The 20021-nt window shown below is 38.6% G+C and overlaps 2 protein-coding genes across 2 annotated transcripts; one reads left to right on the top strand and one right to left on the bottom strand.

The window, feature by feature from the left end:
* Positions 1 to 5173: 5173 nt before the first annotated feature.
* Positions 5174 to 8144, bottom strand: LOC134651821 (coiled-coil domain-containing protein 149). The gene is made up of 7 exons (XM_063506933.1): positions 7965 to 8144; positions 7644 to 7886; positions 7181 to 7360; positions 6631 to 6903; positions 6350 to 6428; positions 5867 to 6005; positions 5174 to 5625 (listed from the first exon to the last, which is right to left on the bottom strand). The coding sequence occupies exons 1-7, from the start codon at positions 8031 to 8033 to the stop codon at positions 5220 to 5222; spliced, it is 1389 nt and encodes a 462-aa protein (XP_063363003.1). The 5' UTR covers positions 8034 to 8144; the 3' UTR covers positions 5174 to 5219.
* Positions 8145 to 8924: 780 nt separating this feature from the next.
* LOC134651309 (protein Daple) lies at positions 8925 to 19366 on the top strand. Its single transcript, XM_063506366.1, has 7 exons — positions 8925 to 9187; positions 10322 to 10738; positions 13270 to 13553; positions 13976 to 14146; positions 14437 to 14653; positions 14852 to 17456; positions 17801 to 19366. Exons 1-7 carry the CDS (start codon positions 9131 to 9133, stop codon positions 18145 to 18147), a joined length of 4098 nt encoding a protein of 1365 aa, XP_063362436.1. The 5' UTR covers positions 8925 to 9130; the 3' UTR covers positions 18148 to 19366.
* Positions 19367 to 20021: the final 655 nt, after the last annotated feature.

Here is a 20021-nt window from a genome sequence, read left to right as displayed (position 1 = left end):
TGAAACTGCAAGAGGGGCTGGAGTGCTACACGCGCTACTGCGAGCGGTCGCACCGCGCGCTGCTCGCGCGCCTGCTGCCCGTCGCGGCCGCGCACGCGCGACACTCGAGCGACGCCGCGCAGCTGCACCGACACACCGCCGCCGCGCTAGTGCACTACACCGCTATACAGTGAAACTGCAAGAGGGGCTGGAGTGCTACACGCGCTACTGCGAGCGGTCGCACCGCGCGCTGCTCGCGCGCCTGCTGCCCGTCGCGGCCGCGCACGCGCGACACTCGAGCGACGCCGCGCAGCTGCACCGACACACCGCCGCCGCGCTAGTGCACTACACCGCTATACAGTGAAACTGCAAGAGGGGCTGGAGTGCTACACGCGCTACTGCGAGCGGTCGCACCGCGCGCTGCTCGCGCGCCTGCTGCCCGTCGCGGCCGCGCACGCGCGACACTCGAGCGACGCCGCGCAGCTGCACCGACACACCGCCGCCGCGCTAGTGCACTACACCGCTATACAGTGAAACTGCAAGAGGGGCTGGAGTGCTACACGCGCTACTGCGAGCGGTCGCACCGCGCGCTGCTCGCGCGCCTGCTGCCCGTCGCGGCCGCGCACGCGCGACACTCGAGCGACGCCGCGCAGCTGCACCGACACACCGCCGCCGCGCTAGTGCACTACACCGCTATACAGTGAAACTGCAAGAGGGGCTGGAGTGCTACACGCGCTACTGCGAGCGGTCGCACCGCGCGCTGCTCGCGCGCCTGCTGCCCGTCGCGGCCGCGCACGCGCGACACTCGAGCGACGCCGCGCAGCTGCACCGACACACCGCCGCCGCGCTAGTGCACTACACCGCTATACAGTGAAACTGCAAGAGGGGCTGGAGTGCTACACGCGCTACTGCGAGCGGTCGCACCGCGCGCTGCTCGCGCGCCTGCTGCCCGTCGCGGCCGCGCACGCGCGACACTCGAGCGACGCCGCGCAGCTGCACCGACACACCGCCGCCGCGCTAGTGCACTACACCGCTATACAGTGAAACTGCAAGAGGGGCTGGAGTGCTACACGCGCTACTGCGAGCGGTCGCACCGCGCGCTGCTCGCGCGCCTGCTGCCCGTCGCGGCCGCGCACGCGCGACACTCGAGCGACGCCGCGCAGCTGCACCGACACACCGCCGCCGCGCTAGTGCACTACACCGCTATACAGTGAAACTGCAAGAGGGGCTGGAGTGCTACACGCGCTACTGCGAGCGGTCGCACCGCGCGCTGCTCGCGCGCCTGCTGCCCGTCGCGGCCGCGCACGCGCGACACTCGAGCGACGCCGCGCAGCTGCACCGACACACCGCCGCCGCGCTAGTGCACTACACCGCTATACAGTGAAACTGCAAGAGGGGCTGGAGTGCTACACGCGCTACTGCGAGCGGTCGCACCGCGCGCTGCTCGCGCGCCTGCTGCCCGTCGCGGCCGCGCACGCGCGACACTCGAGCGACGCCGCGCAGCTGCACCGACACACCGCCGCCGCGCTAGTGCACTACACCGCTATACAGTGAAACTGCAAGAGGGGCTGGAGTGCTACACGCGCTACTGCGAGCGGTCGCACCGCGCGCTGCTCGCGCGCCTGCTGCCCGTCGCGGCCGCGCACGCGCGACACTCGAGCGACGCCGCGCAGCTGCACCGACACACCGCCGCCGCGCTAGTGCACTACACCGCTATACAGTGAAACTGCAAGAGGGGCTGGAGTGCTACACGCGCTACTGCGAGCGGTCGCACCGCGCGCTGCTCGCGCGCCTGCTGCCCGTCGCGGCCGCGCACGCGCGACACTCGAGCGACGCCGCGCAGCTGCACCGACACACCGCCGCCGCGCTAGTGCACTACACCGCTATACAGTGAAACTGCAAGAGGGGCTGGAGTGCTACACGCGCTACTGCGAGCGGTCGCACCGCGCGCTGCTCGCGCGCCTGCTGCCCGTCGCGGCCGCGCACGCGCGACACTCGAGCGACGCCGCGCAGCTGCACCGACACACCGCCGCCGCGCTAGTGCACTACACCGCTATACAGTGAAACTTACATATAGCCACTGTCTTATTATAATACACAACAAGGGTAAGAGTTACATAATAATATATTTCTCAAAAATGGACGGCAAAGTCGACGTTGCCGGTTAAAAAATTGGTCGCGAAGTGCGTAGTTTATGGTCAGTCAAAAAATTAAAAAGTTAAAAACATTGCAGTCTCGATTTCGGGACTGCAATGTTGCATACAAATTCCATTATTTAACGAGTTCCAAACTTTTTAAAAGTTGAAATGGCCATATCAGATGTAGGTATAGGTCCAATTAAACAGCCAAACAGATGATCAACACTTATTATTATAATGTTGGTACCGCGACTATTTAGGTGTCTCAAATAGGTTGGCGTATTTTCAGCAGAAAATACACTTCTTTTTTTTTTAAAGGCGGTAAAGAAAATATTTTTAATGGTTTTACTTTTTCCAGTGATAATTAGACCGTTGCTCCGGTAAATAATTTCTATTTCTTGCACCATTTTTGAGAAAAGCACTATATATGACTCGGCTGGAAGGCTACTTGCTGGCTTCGGATTCAATTAAACGGACTCCCAAGGTCGTCCGTTTAAAACGAATCCTCAGCCAGCAAGTAGCTACTTCCGAACCTCGACAATAATGTACTATTCTTCGTTTCACTGCAGCGGGGCAAACACGGCGTAGCGAAGTGCGCGAGTGCAGATAACGCCGCGCTCGCGTCCCGCTACGGTGTGACGAAGCCTTACAGCCGTATTCGAACGATAAGATACGTCAAATATTAGATATTGAAACGATATGAATCGGATATGTCAAGTGTCAAACGTGGCGTTATTGTTTGAAGAAACGTCACTTTTGATACTGACATCCGATCCATATCGTTTCAATATCTAATAGTTGACGTATCTTATTGTTCGAATACGGCTGTTCATATGCGTCAGGATTTTTTGAATGCGCCTTAAGGCTTCCTAAAGGCACCTATGGCGCTTGAAGAATCTTTCATTTAAATTTGTTATAGTTAAAAGGTGGCGTTTATAAATTTCCGGGATGTCCATATAAAACAGACACCTAAAGAAATAATAGCTATTCTATTGTAACAAATTTTAATAAATATTACTTTGATAATTATTGGGCCAGTCGAGTCTAATGTCTGTAGCCAGTTAACATATCTTAGTGAAATGTGAACCTTATAACCTTATATCCTCAATATTTTACTTTATCTGTACGAGTAGGTACCGTTTTTCATGCGAAAAAATACCTAGGATAAGCTCACAATTTTATCTGAAGTAAGGGGGATTTGGAAAAATATACCAAATCCATTGTTATTTCCATCCTAATAATTTCCATTTCGTAAATCGAAGCAATATGAAGAGATTAAACCAAAGTGTAAACTTGTTTAAATGTCCAGAGTTTATTATAATTATACTAAACAAATGTATTGTAAAGGAACTATTTTTATAATCTTTAGCAATAGTATACTAAACTTAAGAATACGATGTCCCGATAACTTTTCGAAGTTTGAACCTTAAGTTTCCAAGCATCTTATTAGTGTAAGGGGCGTTCTACGGCTTAAATATTTATACCTTAACTTATACATGGTGTCCCAGAACAGAACCTCCGGTGTCATTGTGGCGTGGTAGTTCTGGGACATCCTGTATAGTATAATATCTTGATTGGTGGTATAATTATGAATTGTCCGTTTATATGTCTGAATAACCTCAAATTTATTATTCAGTACCTATATGAGTGAATTAATTTGTTGTTTAAATTATTATTAAGACTGAATGTATGCTAAAGCAGAATATTTCATTAGGACGAAATATTGTATGCGTCGCTAAGTGTTACAATTATTTTTTTCTACTCCAGCACTTAAATGTGTCAATTAAATGACTGACAGTGATATCTAAAGCAATGTCATTTGAATGATTTGTCTATAGGCTCATAAGATGACTGCTAGCAGTCATCTTATGAGTATAATACAACTGCTTTATTTTTTTTAAAGATACAAGTTCCGATCATCTTGATTGAAAGAGGTATGTTTTCATTTACAATAATAACTCTTTTTTCAGTCAATTTGTGTAATAATGTCCTATAATATTTATTTATTTATTTATTTATTTATTTATTTTTTAAATAATAACTCAATTTTTTTTAAATAATAACTCTTTTTTTTTAATAATAACTCTTTTTTTTAAATAATAACTCTTTTTTTTAATAATAACTCTTTTTTTTTTTTTGCTGCAGCTGTCATAGAAAAAGTAATGTATGCAAACTACTATATCCTTATATTTCATTGATAATATTATCATTATTATCAACAAGTATTTAGAATGTGTCGAGCCTACAACCCAAATAGGGTATAAGTATTTATGTATCATGGCAATAAGCGCCGTATTGCTGAAACGTTACCTTATTCAAGTGTATCTTATTACATTATTTTATTATAGGTTGTACTAATATTGATTATGATTATACATAATAAATTATTTTACCTTACAAGTGTTTTATTAAAACTAGTGTTGCCCATTTGAATATATTTATTACACAAAAAAATAAACAATTCCTATACTAAGAAAAAATTGGACTAGATATACAGACATGGAATGTTAACGATACCTATAATAAAATTTTAACAAAACTATAATATTGAATAATTTTACGGTTTAGACTCACTTGTTTTAAGTCACTCGCGCGACATGTTTCGGAGAGCCTAGGTCTCCTTTCTCAAGCACTAGTAGTACGAGCAGCGAGTGCGAGTCGAGTGCGATGTCGCGCGAGTGACTCAAAACAAGTGAGTCTAAACCGTAAAATTATTCAATGTTAGTATATCTCACAACAGTTTACATTCGAAAACTATAATAACTTATATTCAGATCTTTGGCGTATCGTAAATGCTCATATATTATAATTTGACTAGAATTCTTTTCAATCTTGTCATGATATACTATGGTGAAGGTTCTTTAACCAGGGTCAACAGACGCGCTCGGTTACAGTGTAATATCAACCTTCGTATATTACGATAAGGTTTACAATGGCGCGTATAGGTACATGTAAAAGGCGTGACGTTCAAAGGGTTAACTTTCTCTCTATTTTGAATTGAACCCTTACTTAAAGATTTCCTTGTGTCTTTGTTATGCATGTTATGTTATGTTCGATCCATTTTCCATGGTTTAATTTAGATAAATAATCCATTAGATGTTTTTATGAAAGAGCTGGAATTTCCGCAATATTATCAGTATTACTAGAAGCTTTAATTTCAGCCAACGCTTCTTTAACTAGCTCTTCTAATTCTATTGGCAAAACAGTTTTGGAAGTTAACTTTGTATCTTCACCATCGTCATTAAATTCGTAGTTGCTTCCTGCGTCATCGGAAGAGCTATCAGTACTTTTAACATCATTGTCACTGTCTGACACTTTATTATCCACATCTCCAGTGTCATCGTCATTGTATTTTTCTTTAGAGTCCCGAGATTTCACAGATGCGGTGTCGGCATCTGCGCAGAATTCGTCAAGTAACATCTGTGATGGAAATATGGGTATGTATTTCTGTCCGTCGCACCAATTTTCCAATGTCTTTTCCAGTTCTGTAATACGATTTGCTAGTATCCTGCGAAATGGAAAATGCGTTTACGTCATAAACAAAAACGTCACTCACACGCTAAGGTCACGGGCGCAAGCGAGCTAATGTCCTAATGTAAACCTTACTTGAACGTGTGAAGGTTACTTTGACAGCGTACGCCATAACACTACGACGTTTAGGTAGGTGTTCTTGGCGTTCAAAAGGTTAATCACCAGAATGTGGCAAAATAAGATAATTATCAATAAAATATATATTATTTTGAACTCACTGATTTGTTTTCCTCTGATGCTGTAGAGCAATGGACTTATCATTGAGGGCCTCAAAGAGGCCTAAACAAATAGACTTTAGTTCTGCCGCTGAAGTTCTTTTGAGGCCAGTTTTTGAGTTCACTTCCAGGTATTCTCGAACTGAAGAAAATACGTTACAATTTAAAATGACCAATGGCAACAACACCAATAACATAGCAACAATGAACAACGTAATATGTACTGATTAATGAACGTTTTTTATACATCTGATTTTCGACCATATGACAATCAATATACAGTCGAGATTTAAAATTAACAGGCCAATAAAATGTTTCTGCTGATATATTATAGACTTAATAATTATAATGATAAAGTAGAAACTCTTTGAGCAAATGGCCTTGTAGGAACGTATACAAAGGTAAACACGAATTATTTAGTGAATTTAAATTTTGTATTAAGCAGGGGAATGTCTGCTAACAAGCAAAATTGAGTATATACCAAACCTTGTTTTTGAGTCATAACATCCGCAAATCCTTTTGATAAGCTAAATGAATTACCATTATTCCTGTTTTCAAGCAATGCCTGCAAACAAATGATAACATGAAATTCAATATTAGGTACTTCCTGCAGATAAAACAAGTTTGCCACTAATGGCCGTTATATAATTCAAATTTAATTTTGAAAAATCAATTTCATGATATACTGCAACAATTTTATCAAAATTACTCTAGTTTTTTGCAGTAGGGGCTCAGATATACTTTAGAGCCAATACAAGTATTTTCACCTTGTACTTTGTTAGTGTCCTTTTAATAATTTCCTTTTCAACTTGCAGCTGGGTTATTCTCTCGTGGAGGTATTTGTTTTCCATCACCAGGGCGTCTAAATCGACCACTGGTTTTGGTGCACTATTGTCTTGTTGGGACTTGACTCTGTTAGCTAGAATGAAGCTGATTTGATGGTTCAATCTTTGCACTTTGTTTTTGTAGTAATCTCTGTCAGCAACCAGTTCTTCTTTTTCATCTAAAGTGGCCCGATAGTCGAGGTGGATTTGTTGATACTGTTTTAGATAAACAATTTTGATTATCAAAATATAATAATTTGAAAGCTTAAATATGGTATAAAGTATTATAATGACACTGTTATACAGGTGCCAGCAAACTTCTTGAACATGCGACCTTGCCTTTCAAGAAGTTTACCGGCACATGTACCATAGAATACAGAACAGTGATATGAAAGGTATGATAATAATGATCAACATAGAATGTAGTTTTTATTGGAATTATCTAAAGGTAGCTTGCATATCAATTAATATGATATTTATTAAGAATAGTTACCTTTTTCTGAAATTTTTCCAGATCTTGTACTAATTGTTCATAATCATCTGGTGTGTAAGATAAAGCAGTAGACTGTTTTCTATTACCTATATTGTCAGTGGAGTCTGTCTTTTGCAGTTGTTTTCTCAATGCAACTATATCCCCTGAGGCTTCTTCCAGTTTACTTCGGAGGCTTTCCACCTGAAATATTTATAATAAATAATTATTTGAAATAGTAATTAAATTATCTAAGCTAATCTAAATGTAGACCCACATAAATACTGATTTTTGGAACAGCTAAACCAAGTCATATTTAGAACAAATTACTCTTGAAGTATCAATGAAGTATATATTATCATAGCATGAATAGTTTTGGATTCCCAGTTTTGCATTTTTCCCATAGCGTAAGGAGTGCAGCATTTCGAGTCGAGTCAATGAGGACTTGATCTTTATGGTTACAAGCATAACAAAAACCGATACTTACCTCTAGTTTGAGCATATCATTGAGATCTCGTGTCTTGGCGAGTAGCTCGCCACCACTGATTGTGTATGTGGGGGTGAGCCTGCACATGCTACTGCTCTGCTGGTGGGGCGTGCTTCGTACGCACTTCAACTGCTCTACCAACACTTTGTATTTGTCCCTCTCCATACTGCACTTGTCCAACTCTTTACCCAATATTGAAAGTGCATCGATTTTACTTTGGAGTTTGCTTTTCAGTACCGAATTCTGAATTAAATACGATTTTTTTTACTGGATTACACAAACATATTTCTGCTATTTGCAATATTATATCAAATACTATACCTCTAAGATGTAATCATCCAGTTGTTGGTCTTGGAACTTGACTTTCGAATTCGCTGCTTTAGTAAACATCGTATGTTTATCTGATTTTTGGTGGAAAGTCTGACGTACACAAAATCGATAGTTGGTTCGAGTACTTAATTCTCACACGTTTACTTCGTTCTGAATCACATTCCCTTGTAAAATAATTTAAGTTATGTGTTATAGTTAATGACACCCAATCGTGTGTATTTTTACTTATCGCGATAAATTTTTATATTAAATAACTTGCATTTTTTTAAGTTCGCGCTCGGCTTGCGGTTTGACCACAGATCTGACAAATCAAATCTTCATCTATCAAGGATTCAAACGTCAGCAGCGCATCTTGTCAAGTGGCCACCAAAGAGAAGTCAAGATCTGCTTGACCAGATATAATATGAGCAAACTCGATGCTATAATGCTATAGTTGGTCAAACCAATATATCAGTAAATAAGAATAACTAAAACTATACTCATCCTTTTCTTTTGGGTGCTAGTTCTAGTGTAAGACAAAGATAGTATTATTTTCTCTATTTTTGAAATGAGACATTCCTTTGACAAACTATACATGCGGCTAATGTGTATGTGTAGATACTGGCAGTGGCAACATTAATGGTTGGCATGAAGTGTCATAGGCGGATTAGACTTTCGCGCGAGCCACGAGACAAGCCGCGAGCCGCGCCACGAGACGCGAGTGTAAGCGGTGGGCTCGCGGCTCGTCTCGTGGCTCGCAAGCTCGTCGAGCTAATATAATTTAATCACTAATGGCACGGCATAAGGTTTATAACCGAATGACAAGCCGAACGCGAGTGTAAGCGGTGGGCTCGCGTCTCGTGGCGCGGCTCGCGGCTCGTCTCGTGGCTCGCGCGAGAGTCTAATCCGCGTATCAGTTTTGCTTAAAGGTCTCGTAACCAGGCCATAAAATCAAAAAAAAAAAAAATGAAGTGTCAGTCAACTCAATGAAACGAGACAAGACATAGTCGCGTAAATTTGTTTGCTTGCAGTGTAGGTACTCGCCGTAGTTTCTTTGTATTCCATAGCAGATGTTGAGCAAATTTCTAGCTCGTGTGAATTGTGAGGAATATTTTGATGCCATGCGCTTGGGACACTTTCAAAGGAGTCGGCTCCGTTCATCATAACGCTTGGCGAGAATGGCCGCTTCTGCTACTGAAATCGAAGAATTCTTGAGCGGCCCCCTTGTTTCTTGGGTAAGTGATACCTTTGGTTTTGTTTCTTTGCGTGTTATAATGAGCCGTGAGACAAAATCACACAGCCGTTCCGCCTGAACGAACTTGCGTTTTTACTTATGTTGTAGTAATGGTAATTTAATGTCTTTGTAAGTATAGGGACACAAAAATTGTTTTATTCTGTTATTCGTTATACTTCAGTGAACAGAGGTATTTCGTAATAGATATAATTGCATATTTTTGGACTTTTTCAGTTAGGATTAGCCTAAAATGTGTTGATTCAGTAAAGTTTAGTCAGATTCGTTTTATATGTAGGTAATATTTATGACCATTGACATGGTGTCTTATCATGTCATGAGTGATAATAATAATACAAGAACGTTTAAATATAATTTATGATCATGTTGGTGTGATAATTTGATAATAATTTATAAACATGTAATTAGGTCAGGTCTGTACTCTTGAGATACCTACCCACCACTGAGTGACACTGAATTTAATTAAATATTTTTAACTAATAATCACATATTTCTCAAGCTTTTGGTGTAATAGAGAACTTTTTTAAGAATTTTAAGTAAAAACAAATTTATCCCAGATGAAATGATATACATTATTTACATTAACCTGTCGAATCCCACGATATGACGTCACCCATAAGCGTTCTGGCTCAAATATGAGCCGCTGGGAGCTGACAAACCAACTTAGTTATAGATAGTTTTAAAAGTTTGAACTGACTATATCATTTGTAAACTGCAACAATATTAGCTAGAAAATCCTGGACTGTTCATACACCTTTAATTCTTCATTAATTGCGTTTTTGATACTTTAATAATATGATTGAGTAAAACTGAGTCAAAAACTTAATACTATAAGTTAAAGGTTATGTAGCTTTCCTGTGGACATTGTAAAATAAATTTAAAATGGACTTTAAAGCCTAACTTTCTTGCCAGACCCTTATAGGCATGTTCCAGTCTTTTATTTCCTAAAATGTGTATGATTCAAATGTATCCAAATCGCCAACATTCATATTGTCCACAGATAAATGACATCTGTTTTTCCGAATTTTTTGATCCAGTCACTTTTTTAGTGAGACAAAGAAAAAGTTTATATTACCAATAAAATAAGGTTACTCTCATATTACTTCGTCTTTTCCAGTTAAAATCATGCCTACCAAGTCCAGAATGCATAAAAGAGTACTCTGCTCTATTCAGCGGGGAGCTCCTCCAGCAAGTTTACCTCCTGATAGACCCAGAGCCTTCCTTCCATATCACAAAACTAGCTGGTTTAGAAGACCAGGCATTAATATTAGGGAGAGTTAAGAACTTTGATGCTATCATCAAAAATGTAAAGGGTTTGTATGAAGAAGAACTCGGGATGACACTCCTGGTGGTACCAGAATGTATATGCTTGGGGAAAACACCGGAATCCAGGGAAGGATTGGAGAACATGAAACTGTTAATATTGTTGTTGCTTGGGGCTGCTGTTCAGTGTCCCAATAAGGAGACATTCATCACTAGGATTAAAGAATTAGATGTGGAACTACAACATAACATTGTGGAATGCATCAAACAGGTATGTGATTGTGATAACATAGCATAATATTTGACATACTTAATGTTGTAATAGCAAAAGAAAGTTCTCAATGAACACTAAAATAAGCAATGAGATAGCAGATTAATTAATTGTGAAACTTTGTACATGTCACAATTACATATTAAACTTAAAAAAAAATCTGTATAATGGAGGGTTCCCCTTGCTCGTTCTTCATACAATATAAAAAGCCATACAAGCAAAAGGGCGTATCTTCGCGGTACATACGTCGTTTATTTAAGCTTTATGTTCAGAAAATTTTCTAAAATGTTTGCAGTTCTTAAAGTAGAAGGGAGGGGGACACAATTATTTCCAAAAGTATTTACTGAATAGAAAATGCTCTTAGCGACCTTGATGTTTTTTTTCTAAAGACCTATTGATGCCACATGTAGTCATGCCAAACACTAAAATATAAAATGTATTATGAACAATAAAAGTACAAAGAATTTGCCATGAAATTATTCCAAAGATTCTCAAAGCGCCTCTGCACTGACTGTCCTTCATAAATCATAATCAACCTTGACATAAAGACTTCAGTTTGCACTTAAGTGTCACTTTTCGCGAGTCAGTTGCGCAACGGCCGATGTTTGCTTGGACGAATATTTGTTGGTGCCCCCATGTTTATTTAAAGATTGTAAACTTAACACTACTGCTGTAGTGCTGTTTCATTCAAACTAAAGTTGGATTAAGTACTAATATTCCACGCGTTATACGCACGCACATTAATAAACAATTATAATTTAAAAACCATCAGGCCATCAGCCAGGCCAAATACTTATTTGGGGTTACTAATGGATTACCAAATTTTTTTTGCTAGATTTTCATATCCCAAAAATATAAAAGCCAACTAATCATTTCCCAACTAAACAAGTCGCATATAAATATTTCCCAAGAGAATGATATGCAAAAACATATTTTGACATTTGCTTACTTTGGCAACGTTTATTTTACCAAATTTCAATGACTCTAAAATATTAGTTACCAAAGAATAGGTACAAAAACCATAACAAAACATGACAAATGTAACAATTATCAAAAAAAAAACGTGACAAACTTGTACTTTGGCAATGACTTATTTCAACAATTATTATTTCACAATTGTTATTTACTTAATATAAACCATTTTTTGAATTTCGAATAACGATATTCCGAATTTATCGAATCTTGCTCCGCATTTGCTCCGGCGCTACGGGCAAAGCAGCCCCTTCGCCCTTGCGTTGCGGACGGCGGGCGAGGGCTGCTTCCCCTCCGCGCCTCCGGCTACCCCTAAATATATTTTTGGATAAAATAAGTCCAGTGATTTATTTGACTAATTTTTACTCATCCAATTGACTGAGATGTAAGCCCCTCTTGCCGTGGAAACCGCTGGCTGTTGGTGTGCCGAGGCCCGGTCTTTCATTGGGGAAGTGGGCAGGCGGTCGAGGGAGGGGGGTCAGGACCCTCGCTCCGGGTCGTTCCTTATGCAAAGGTTGTCCATAGTTTTTGTTCTGTTAGTTGCTAGTTTAGGTTAAGACATTAGTAATTTTTAGATTTGTATTGTATTGTAGATGGTAAGATTCGTATTGACATATAATTAATTATACATATAGGTTTGACAAAATTAAATTTGAGCGAACATTTATAGTCCATGTAAAACATCTGAAATGAAGGTTGAGGGAGGCGATGGCTGAGATACGCGTCGTACTCGTGAACGGGTGCTGTTTGTGGAGACGGGTCTGTTTAAGCTAACACGAATATATTTAGTAACTTTATTTTTTAATTTAATTGCAGTGAGACGCCTCATTCGGTTCTCATATGTTTCTTTTTTTTCTCGTAATGTGTTAATCATACAGGATTGTGACTCTTGGAGACCCTATACATCTCTAAGGATAATTTGATAAACTATGTTATTTTTTAGTTCTGACACTTAGAGACATTTACACCTCTAAATAAGTTTAGATTTTTTTTTCCATGTATCTGTTTTGTTTTTATTTTAATATTATTATTATAGTTTTTTTATGTAATTCGACATTAAGAGACCTTATACATCTCTAAGTAATTGTATTACGTTAGTTTGATTTGGTAGTTGTAGTTGTATTTAATAATTGTTGATGTATAATTATTATTATTTTGCTTGTATGTAAATTCAATGTTGACATGTAAAAGTGCCCTTGTGGCCTATTTGCTGAATAAATGTTGAAGTTGAAGTTGAAGTTGAAAAAAAAACCAGTTTGTCTTATAAAAGTTTCAATTAGTAACAGTTTGGGAAATTATCATTTGTCGGATTTTATGTTTGTCAAATGTTTATATGGGAAAGATTGAGTTGACAAACGTGCAGTTGGTAAAATTTGGTTGGGAAACGAAATTTGGTCAAAAAAGTTTCGGTACATTAAAAGGATCCCACTTATTTGCTCTCACATGATGATACGAAAAAAAACCGTTTGGGACTTTTCATCTAAATTTAGTCTCCTAAGTCTCCTTTAGTGAATATTGATGTATGTGTAAAATATAATAACAAACCTTTTCCATTCCAGGTTACCGATATGCAAACAGTTGTATTAACGCCAGACGCAGTAGATCTCTTTCAATCACCCGCAATGTTCAATCACATGAGGAGACTAGCTAAAGAAAGGGATCATTACTTACAAAACTGGGCCACACTAATGCTGAATGAGGGGTTGTATGAAACAGAAAATGAAAATAAGAATGGTACAGCCAGATCAACACAAAACGTCAGTCAGAGTAATGGGGAGAGCCAGCATTTGGCAGTTGAGCTTGCAGACTGGAAGGCACGATTGAGAAAACAGAGACAAGAGTTGTAAGTAACTTTTTTTTTGAAAGCCATGTGGTGGACTGACAATCTATTAATAATTACATACCAATCACTGTGGTGACTCTAAGATACGACAATGTCCATAAGTGGACATTTTCTTAGTATGCGTTATTGCAAGGTTCAAAACTGGTAGTTTTTACTCCATAGGTCTATAAACTACACAATACAGACGCATATGTCCATGCGTTTTCATAGACAAATCCTTATCTTCTCAATATACCAGTTTCCAGAATTTGTTCTTTCGCAAAAATTTGACAATTGACATGCATGATAGACTTTTGGAATTTGGTTGTATTTTTTTATAGATAACTTCCAAAATCTGTGGTCCGAATATCGGCTTTCAGTTTTTAACCTCATTCTTGCTCACAATCATTACAACAATACAAAAATAACACAATCTTTTACAGAGAAGAAAAATCAGAACAACTGTCAGAGTGCCGCGAAGAATTAGAGCACACGAAACTAGTTCTCGCGAAGTTACGGACGGACAGCCAGGAGTGGTTCAATGAAGCCAGGAAAGCAGTTGGGTATAGGGATGAGGTTGATGCCTTGAGAGAGAAGGCGGAACGATGTGATAGGTGAGTTGACTATTTTACGAAGTTTCATTGCTAGTATAAGATGTCGAATATAGAGTGCGCTGTACGGCTTCGAACATTATGCTGGTTGCTCTGGGGCATGAATTTTTATCTTTTATTAGACTTTACACTTCTTATTCGTTGCTACTTATTAGGTTCAGAATTAGTTGTATTTGCCCAAATATTAACTTAGTAAATTCATTAATTAGTTTGCGATAATAGGTAGGTGTTAATGAGTTGGCCTTAGAAATATTGATATAAGTATGGTACTCATTCATTGTATTTTGGGTTAGGCTAGAACAGGACATCCAGAGGTACCGCGATCGCCTCGCTGACGCCGAGTATTACAAGACCAGAGTAGCAGAGCTACGAGAGGACAACAAGGCGTTGATGGAAACCAGGGATGCGTTAGAAGAACAGCTACAAAGGGCCAGAAAGCGGGCGGAGCAATGTTTGACGTTAGAAGCCGCAATGATCAAGTTAAAGAGAGAAGCCAATGACATAGCTTTGGTAAGAATTAAATCTCATCAGCTTATCTTTAAGTCTTGTTTTTGAAATGCAGGAGTGACTTTGGGAGGGTTGGCGTCTATACGACATTTTATTTATCAATCGGGGTGTTTTACTTCGTCGGATTTTTGATTGTTTACGATATAACGCAATAGAGGAACAACCTTGTCATTCTTGTCAACATGCCTCTATTTTTTTCAGGAAAGAGATGCTGATCAACAAAAGATCCAAGAATTAATAGAAGAAAATAATCATTTACAGTATATAACGAAATCTGTACTGAGTGAAAGTAATAATAGTAATTTAGACACAGACAACGAATGCGAAAGTACCTTAGAATCTGGTGAAAATAGTTTATCGGAACAACTAACAAGCAATGCACAAGCGAGAGCTTTAAAACTAGAACTAGAAAATAAAAGACTTCTCTCTACAATTGATAGCCTGAGAGAACAATCGTTACTAGAAAGTAGTGATAAAGTTTTAGATCTAGAAAAAGAAAAGAAAAGGTTAACACTAAAATGTGAACAATTACAAGAAAACTGCAATAGAGTGATGCAACAAAATTCGGAACTAGAAGACGTTTTCAAAAATGCATTGGAAGAAAACCGAAAGTTGCAAGATTCATTAGACAGTCAGAAGTCACATATAGACCGACAGTCAATAGATCGTGAATCTGAGAAAAATAAACTGCAAGATTTTGAAAAACACTTAGAATCTTTGACAAAGGACAAACAACGCATTCAAATGCTCTGTGATTCTATACAGAGAAGAGCCGATGATTTAGAGAAAACTTTGGACGCTAAAACTAAAGAATTAAATATGCTAAAACCAGAAGCAGACAAAGTTACCGGGTTAATTATACAAACAGAGGAACTTAAAACAAGGCTAACATATAGTGAAAAAGAAGCACATAATTTGCAGCGAGAAGTTGGTAAACTAAGAGAAGCAGTTGAGGAAAAAGATGTTTCATTAGACAAGCTTACTACCGAGATAGAGTTAAAGAAAAAAGAAATTGAAAGATTAACTCGCGAAGTTGAAGTCAGTCAGAACATGTTGCATAAACTACAGGATCTGGAGCAGAAAACACAAGAGTTAAAGTCACAGAAGAAAGTAGACAGTGAGACTATTCAGACTTTACAAAAAGATTTGATAACAGAAAAAGTCAACTTTGATAAAGTTAGAAATTGTATTGAAAAGCTTGGCATTCATGTTTCTGAAATTATATCTAAAGATGTGAATGTAGAGTACATGCTGGAGAAAATAATGACAAATTCAGATCATGAAGCAATGATATCAGATATAGCGGCAAAAATAAATCTGACAAAGTTAGTTCCATGTGATTGTATTGTGACGGAAAAGAAAGATCCTGAAGAGGATGTTATCAATCCTCAAATAGAACAATTGACTTCGGATCTTGCAGTCTTGCAAGCTTCTCTCGAAAGCTGCCAAGCCGAAAATGCCAAATTACAAGTTAACATTGCAACACTAAACTCACAGAATGGCTCACTAATTTCACAGCAAATGACGTTACAACTGGCAAATAGCCAGCTGGCTGCTGAAAAAGAAGAGATATTAAAGCAACTAGAAGTGCTTAAAGATAAACAAGACAATTTGTTGAGAGATCAGGTTGCTTTACAAACTCTTCATGAGCAATTGAACACAGAATATGAGATACTGCTCAGTGAAAGAGAACCTGTTAAAATCTCTTTGAGAGATCTTAAGATTGAGAATCGGGAATTAAAAGAAAAATTAGCAAGCTGCGAAAAAAAAGTGGCAGAGTATGACATGGAAAGAGACAATTTGAAGATAGAATCGAGAAACTTAGTCAATCTAAGAGCAGAACATTCTAAGTTGAAAGACGATTTCAGAAATCTATTTACAGCTAGTGACAGACTAAAAAATGAATATAGAAATATGCAAGAGGAATATAGAAGTCTTAGAAGTGAAGTAACTCAACTAAAATTAAGAAACACTGAGATGTCAGGAGAAATAAACACAAAAGTTGAAGTGATTACGAGTATGGAGTTGGAGATAAGCAAAACTAATCAGCATTGCGAAATGCTTGTCCAAATGAATAAAAGCTTAGACGCTGATAGGCGATCGTTAATGGATCATGTATCACAACTCCTTACACAATATCATGAACTATTAGCACATTCTTTGAAGGACAAACAACATTATCATGAAGAAGAGAAGATGTTTGCGGACAAAGTTAATGCCTTGTGCCGTCAGAAAGAGAAATTAGAAGAGAAAATAATGGAGCATTATAAAAAACTTGATAACTGCACAACAAAACGACGTGGTTTTGGGGCGTCATTTGTTAAGAGAGTTAGAAAAGCTGGCACAGATTTGATCAATAAAGTTCCCACCAGAAACACAAAGCGAATCGAGGACGCCAGCCGCTCCAAGTCCCAATTGACACTTGCCGGTTCAGAATCAGGCGAATCAGACCCAGGAAGCCAAGATATGGAGAAGATGTCTAAAAGCTCCGAACAAGATCAAGGGTCATCTAACCCCAGTGGAGAATCACCAAGAAATAGTGCAGATTTTTCCTTCGGCAGGAGATTTGATGATAAATTTCTAAAGAAGCCGGATTTTGATACGTCTGGGTCCATACCCAGTTTAGATTCCACTAGGTTAACTGAAGGGAATTTTGTGAGGAGGCTTTCGACGGCATCGATACATAGTGGCGGAGGGGACGACGCTCTGATACGGGCTTCGTTGAGGAGGCGGCCACATAAAGCTGTGCCACCTTCTCATAGGAACAGCTATCAGGGACTTGAAGGGGACACAGGATTGCCAGCAGGTAATTTTTTTTTTATGAATCCTGTAAACACTACTTATCATACTTTTATTAAATTTAATTTCAATACATTTTGACAAAATACAAATTGGTAAACACTTATTAAATAAAGACTTGAGAGTGGTAAATTTAAGATTGCCCTTACCAGTGAAGCAATATATATCTCCTTCTTAAGTCTTTCTCATTCTCTGGTATGACACATCATTTTTCCTTAATTACTTCTCCGTTGGAAATTCCTCCTTGCTTCTATTGTGTTGTGTCGTTGTCCACGATTCAGTCCTGTAGGCTTATATTTCCCAGAAGTATATTTTTCAACTCGTTTCTTTAACCTATTTTGTACGTTTCAGTATCGACTCCTTCACCAGTGTTCGGCACGGCCGGGTCGCGGCGCACGGTGTACGTGGCGGACGACAACCCGGACGTCACCCTCAACACCAGACCGCAAAGCACGCCCCTGAAGGAAAACCCAAATCCCACTTACTTGGTTTACAACAGAATATCCACCGTCATCGGAGACAACGCGTGTCAAAGCATGGACAGGTCGAGTGACCTTCAAAGGTCCATGAATGAACAGATACCAGAAAATAATCTACACGAAAAGGAAGAGCCGAGACATGACAGAAGACCGAGTCGCAATGAGAAACCGGAAAACTCCAAGGAGTCCGCGATTTGGTATGAATATGGATGTGTGTGAGTATGTGTCTTAATAAAGTGCTTGACTAGGAAAGAGACTGATGAGATGCCTTGTAGTTCGTCCTTATTATTTTCCTTTTAAATGTTAATTGTGATTGGCAGCCTACAACCAGTGATATATGACAAATCACACGAATTTGTTTTACAGTATTATTCAGCATTTAATTTTTACATATTTGTTTATATACTCATTTGAACTAAAATGTGATTGGTGTGAACGACTTAAGACAATAGTTAGGATTGGTACGATAAAATAAGAGGCTAGGGTTTTCAATATTACCTACAAGGAAATATTTCTTAGGTTACAAAATTCTTGTATACCTGATGTCCTAACCAATTGGACTGTCTACCAAAAACGATTTTTTTCATAAACAATTCATAATAATGTGTTGTTCATTTAGGTAACAAACCTTGCCAGAATTTTTGTGAATTTTGTTTAGTAGTTATATAAATACATTCACTGGAAATCAACGTAATCCATAATTTTCTAATCAGTACTAAGTATATTTTTTGATAATTTGCCTTAATTTAGCTTTAGGTATGTGATATTTTACATAATGAATTAATATTTCTTAGTTGATATTATTTATGATATTGTAAATCCTGTATTGTTTCAATTTGCATAGCAAAACCTAATGGTAATGGGTGTTTTACCCAGTTGTGGTACCTAAAAGATAATGTAATTAGCGTATTGTATGTATTTTATTACATATACTTGATTGCTTCCTTCTTAGGGCCTTCCTGTCACCATTAGAATAACATATATTATAAACAGTGCCTCATATGCAACTGCCAAAGTATGTCACTTTTTGTATGTTCTTTATAAATTATAATAACTTGATTTTAATACTTCGGTAGTCCAAAGAGGAAACAAACACAAAAAAAAACTATTTACTCCAGTGAAAAATAATCAACTGAATAATTATTTATGACTTAAATCTGAAACTTCCATAATAATCCAATGAAATAATAATTTACCTTACTTCAGTACAAAGTTTGATTTATGTGGTGTCTCCATGACAATGTAAATTGACGTAATAAATATGTAGATTAAGTTATTCTAAATTTGTAGGTTTTATCTTAGTATAATAATTATAATTATATTATTTAGAGCACCAGTAAAATACAATAATTATATTAACAGCTAAAATGTGCACTGACAGCTCTTAAAAGTAAATGTGGTGTTTACAATAGAAAGTACTACTATATCCTTAGCCAAACTCGTTCTTGTCGCATTTGGAAAGCATATGTAGTCTTTATATCAATTCAAACGCAAACAAAGAATCAATTTCTTGTGGAATAACTAAAAATTAAATCATATAAATTGTCAAACGTAATTTGGTAATATACCGATATCAATTGAATATACAGGTATATAACTCATTATACATGTTGTATTTTATATTGACCTATTTAAAATTGGTACTATTCAGATAAAAAATGGTGCTTTATAAAGGTCATAATGGTCACTTGGTGCCACATAACTTAGGACTTTGGTCACAAGCTGACTTTTGTAAGACATTAAGAGACCAATGACCTGGACAACTGAAGTTGTCACTAAATTTAAGCTTATTCATGACATTTGTCATATTATGCACATGCAAATTTTGTTTGATGATAGACAAAGGGAGTTGTGCAGCGCCATCTAGTTTCAGCTGTCAACAGCTACAATGTTTTGCACCCATTTTGCATCACTTTGTGCGTCTTCTTATTCCTTTGTCTATGTCAATATGTACAATGAGCATAATATTAATTACTGTTACTTGGTAATGTACAATGTGATAATTATTCCAGGTGATAAATCAGTTTAAATTGGCATTTAAGATGTGATTAAAATTATGTAATTGGCATTTTGATATCACTATTATTTCTATA

Source organism: Cydia amplana, chromosome 10 (assembly GCF_948474715.1).
Source record: "Cydia amplana chromosome 10, ilCydAmpl1.1, whole genome shotgun sequence".
NCBI classification, from domain to species: Eukaryota; Metazoa; Arthropoda; class Insecta; order Lepidoptera; family Tortricidae; genus Cydia; species Cydia amplana.
This window is presented reverse-complemented; position numbering and strand designations above follow the sequence as displayed.

What these genes read in the sequence shown, in the direction of transcription:
- LOC134651821 (XM_063506933.1), bottom strand. Translation starts at nt 8,033, where the DNA reads ATGTTTACTAAAGCAGCGAATTCGAAAGTCAAGTTCCAAGACCAACAA. An exon ending in TGGATGATTACATCTTAGAG is followed by an intron (nt 7,887 to 7,964) that starts GTATAGTATTTG and finishes TATTTAATTCAG; the next exon opens with AATTCGGTACTGAAAAGCAA. An exon ending in ATGATATGCTCAAACTAGAG is followed by an intron (nt 7,361 to 7,643) that starts GTAAGTATCGGT and finishes TAAATATTTCAG; the next exon opens with GTGGAAAGCCTCCGAAGTAA.
- LOC134651309 (XM_063506366.1), top strand. Translation starts at nt 9,131, where the DNA reads ATGGCCGCTTCTGCTACTGAAATCGAAGAATTCTTGAGCGGCCCCCTT. An exon ending in TTGTGGAATGCATCAAACAG is followed by an intron (nt 10,739 to 13,269) that starts GTATGTGATTGT and finishes TTTCCATTCCAG; the next exon opens with GTTACCGATATGCAAACAGT. An exon ending in AAGGCGGAACGATGTGATAG is followed by an intron (nt 14,147 to 14,436) that starts GTGAGTTGACTA and finishes ATTTTGGGTTAG; the next exon opens with GCTAGAACAGGACATCCAGA.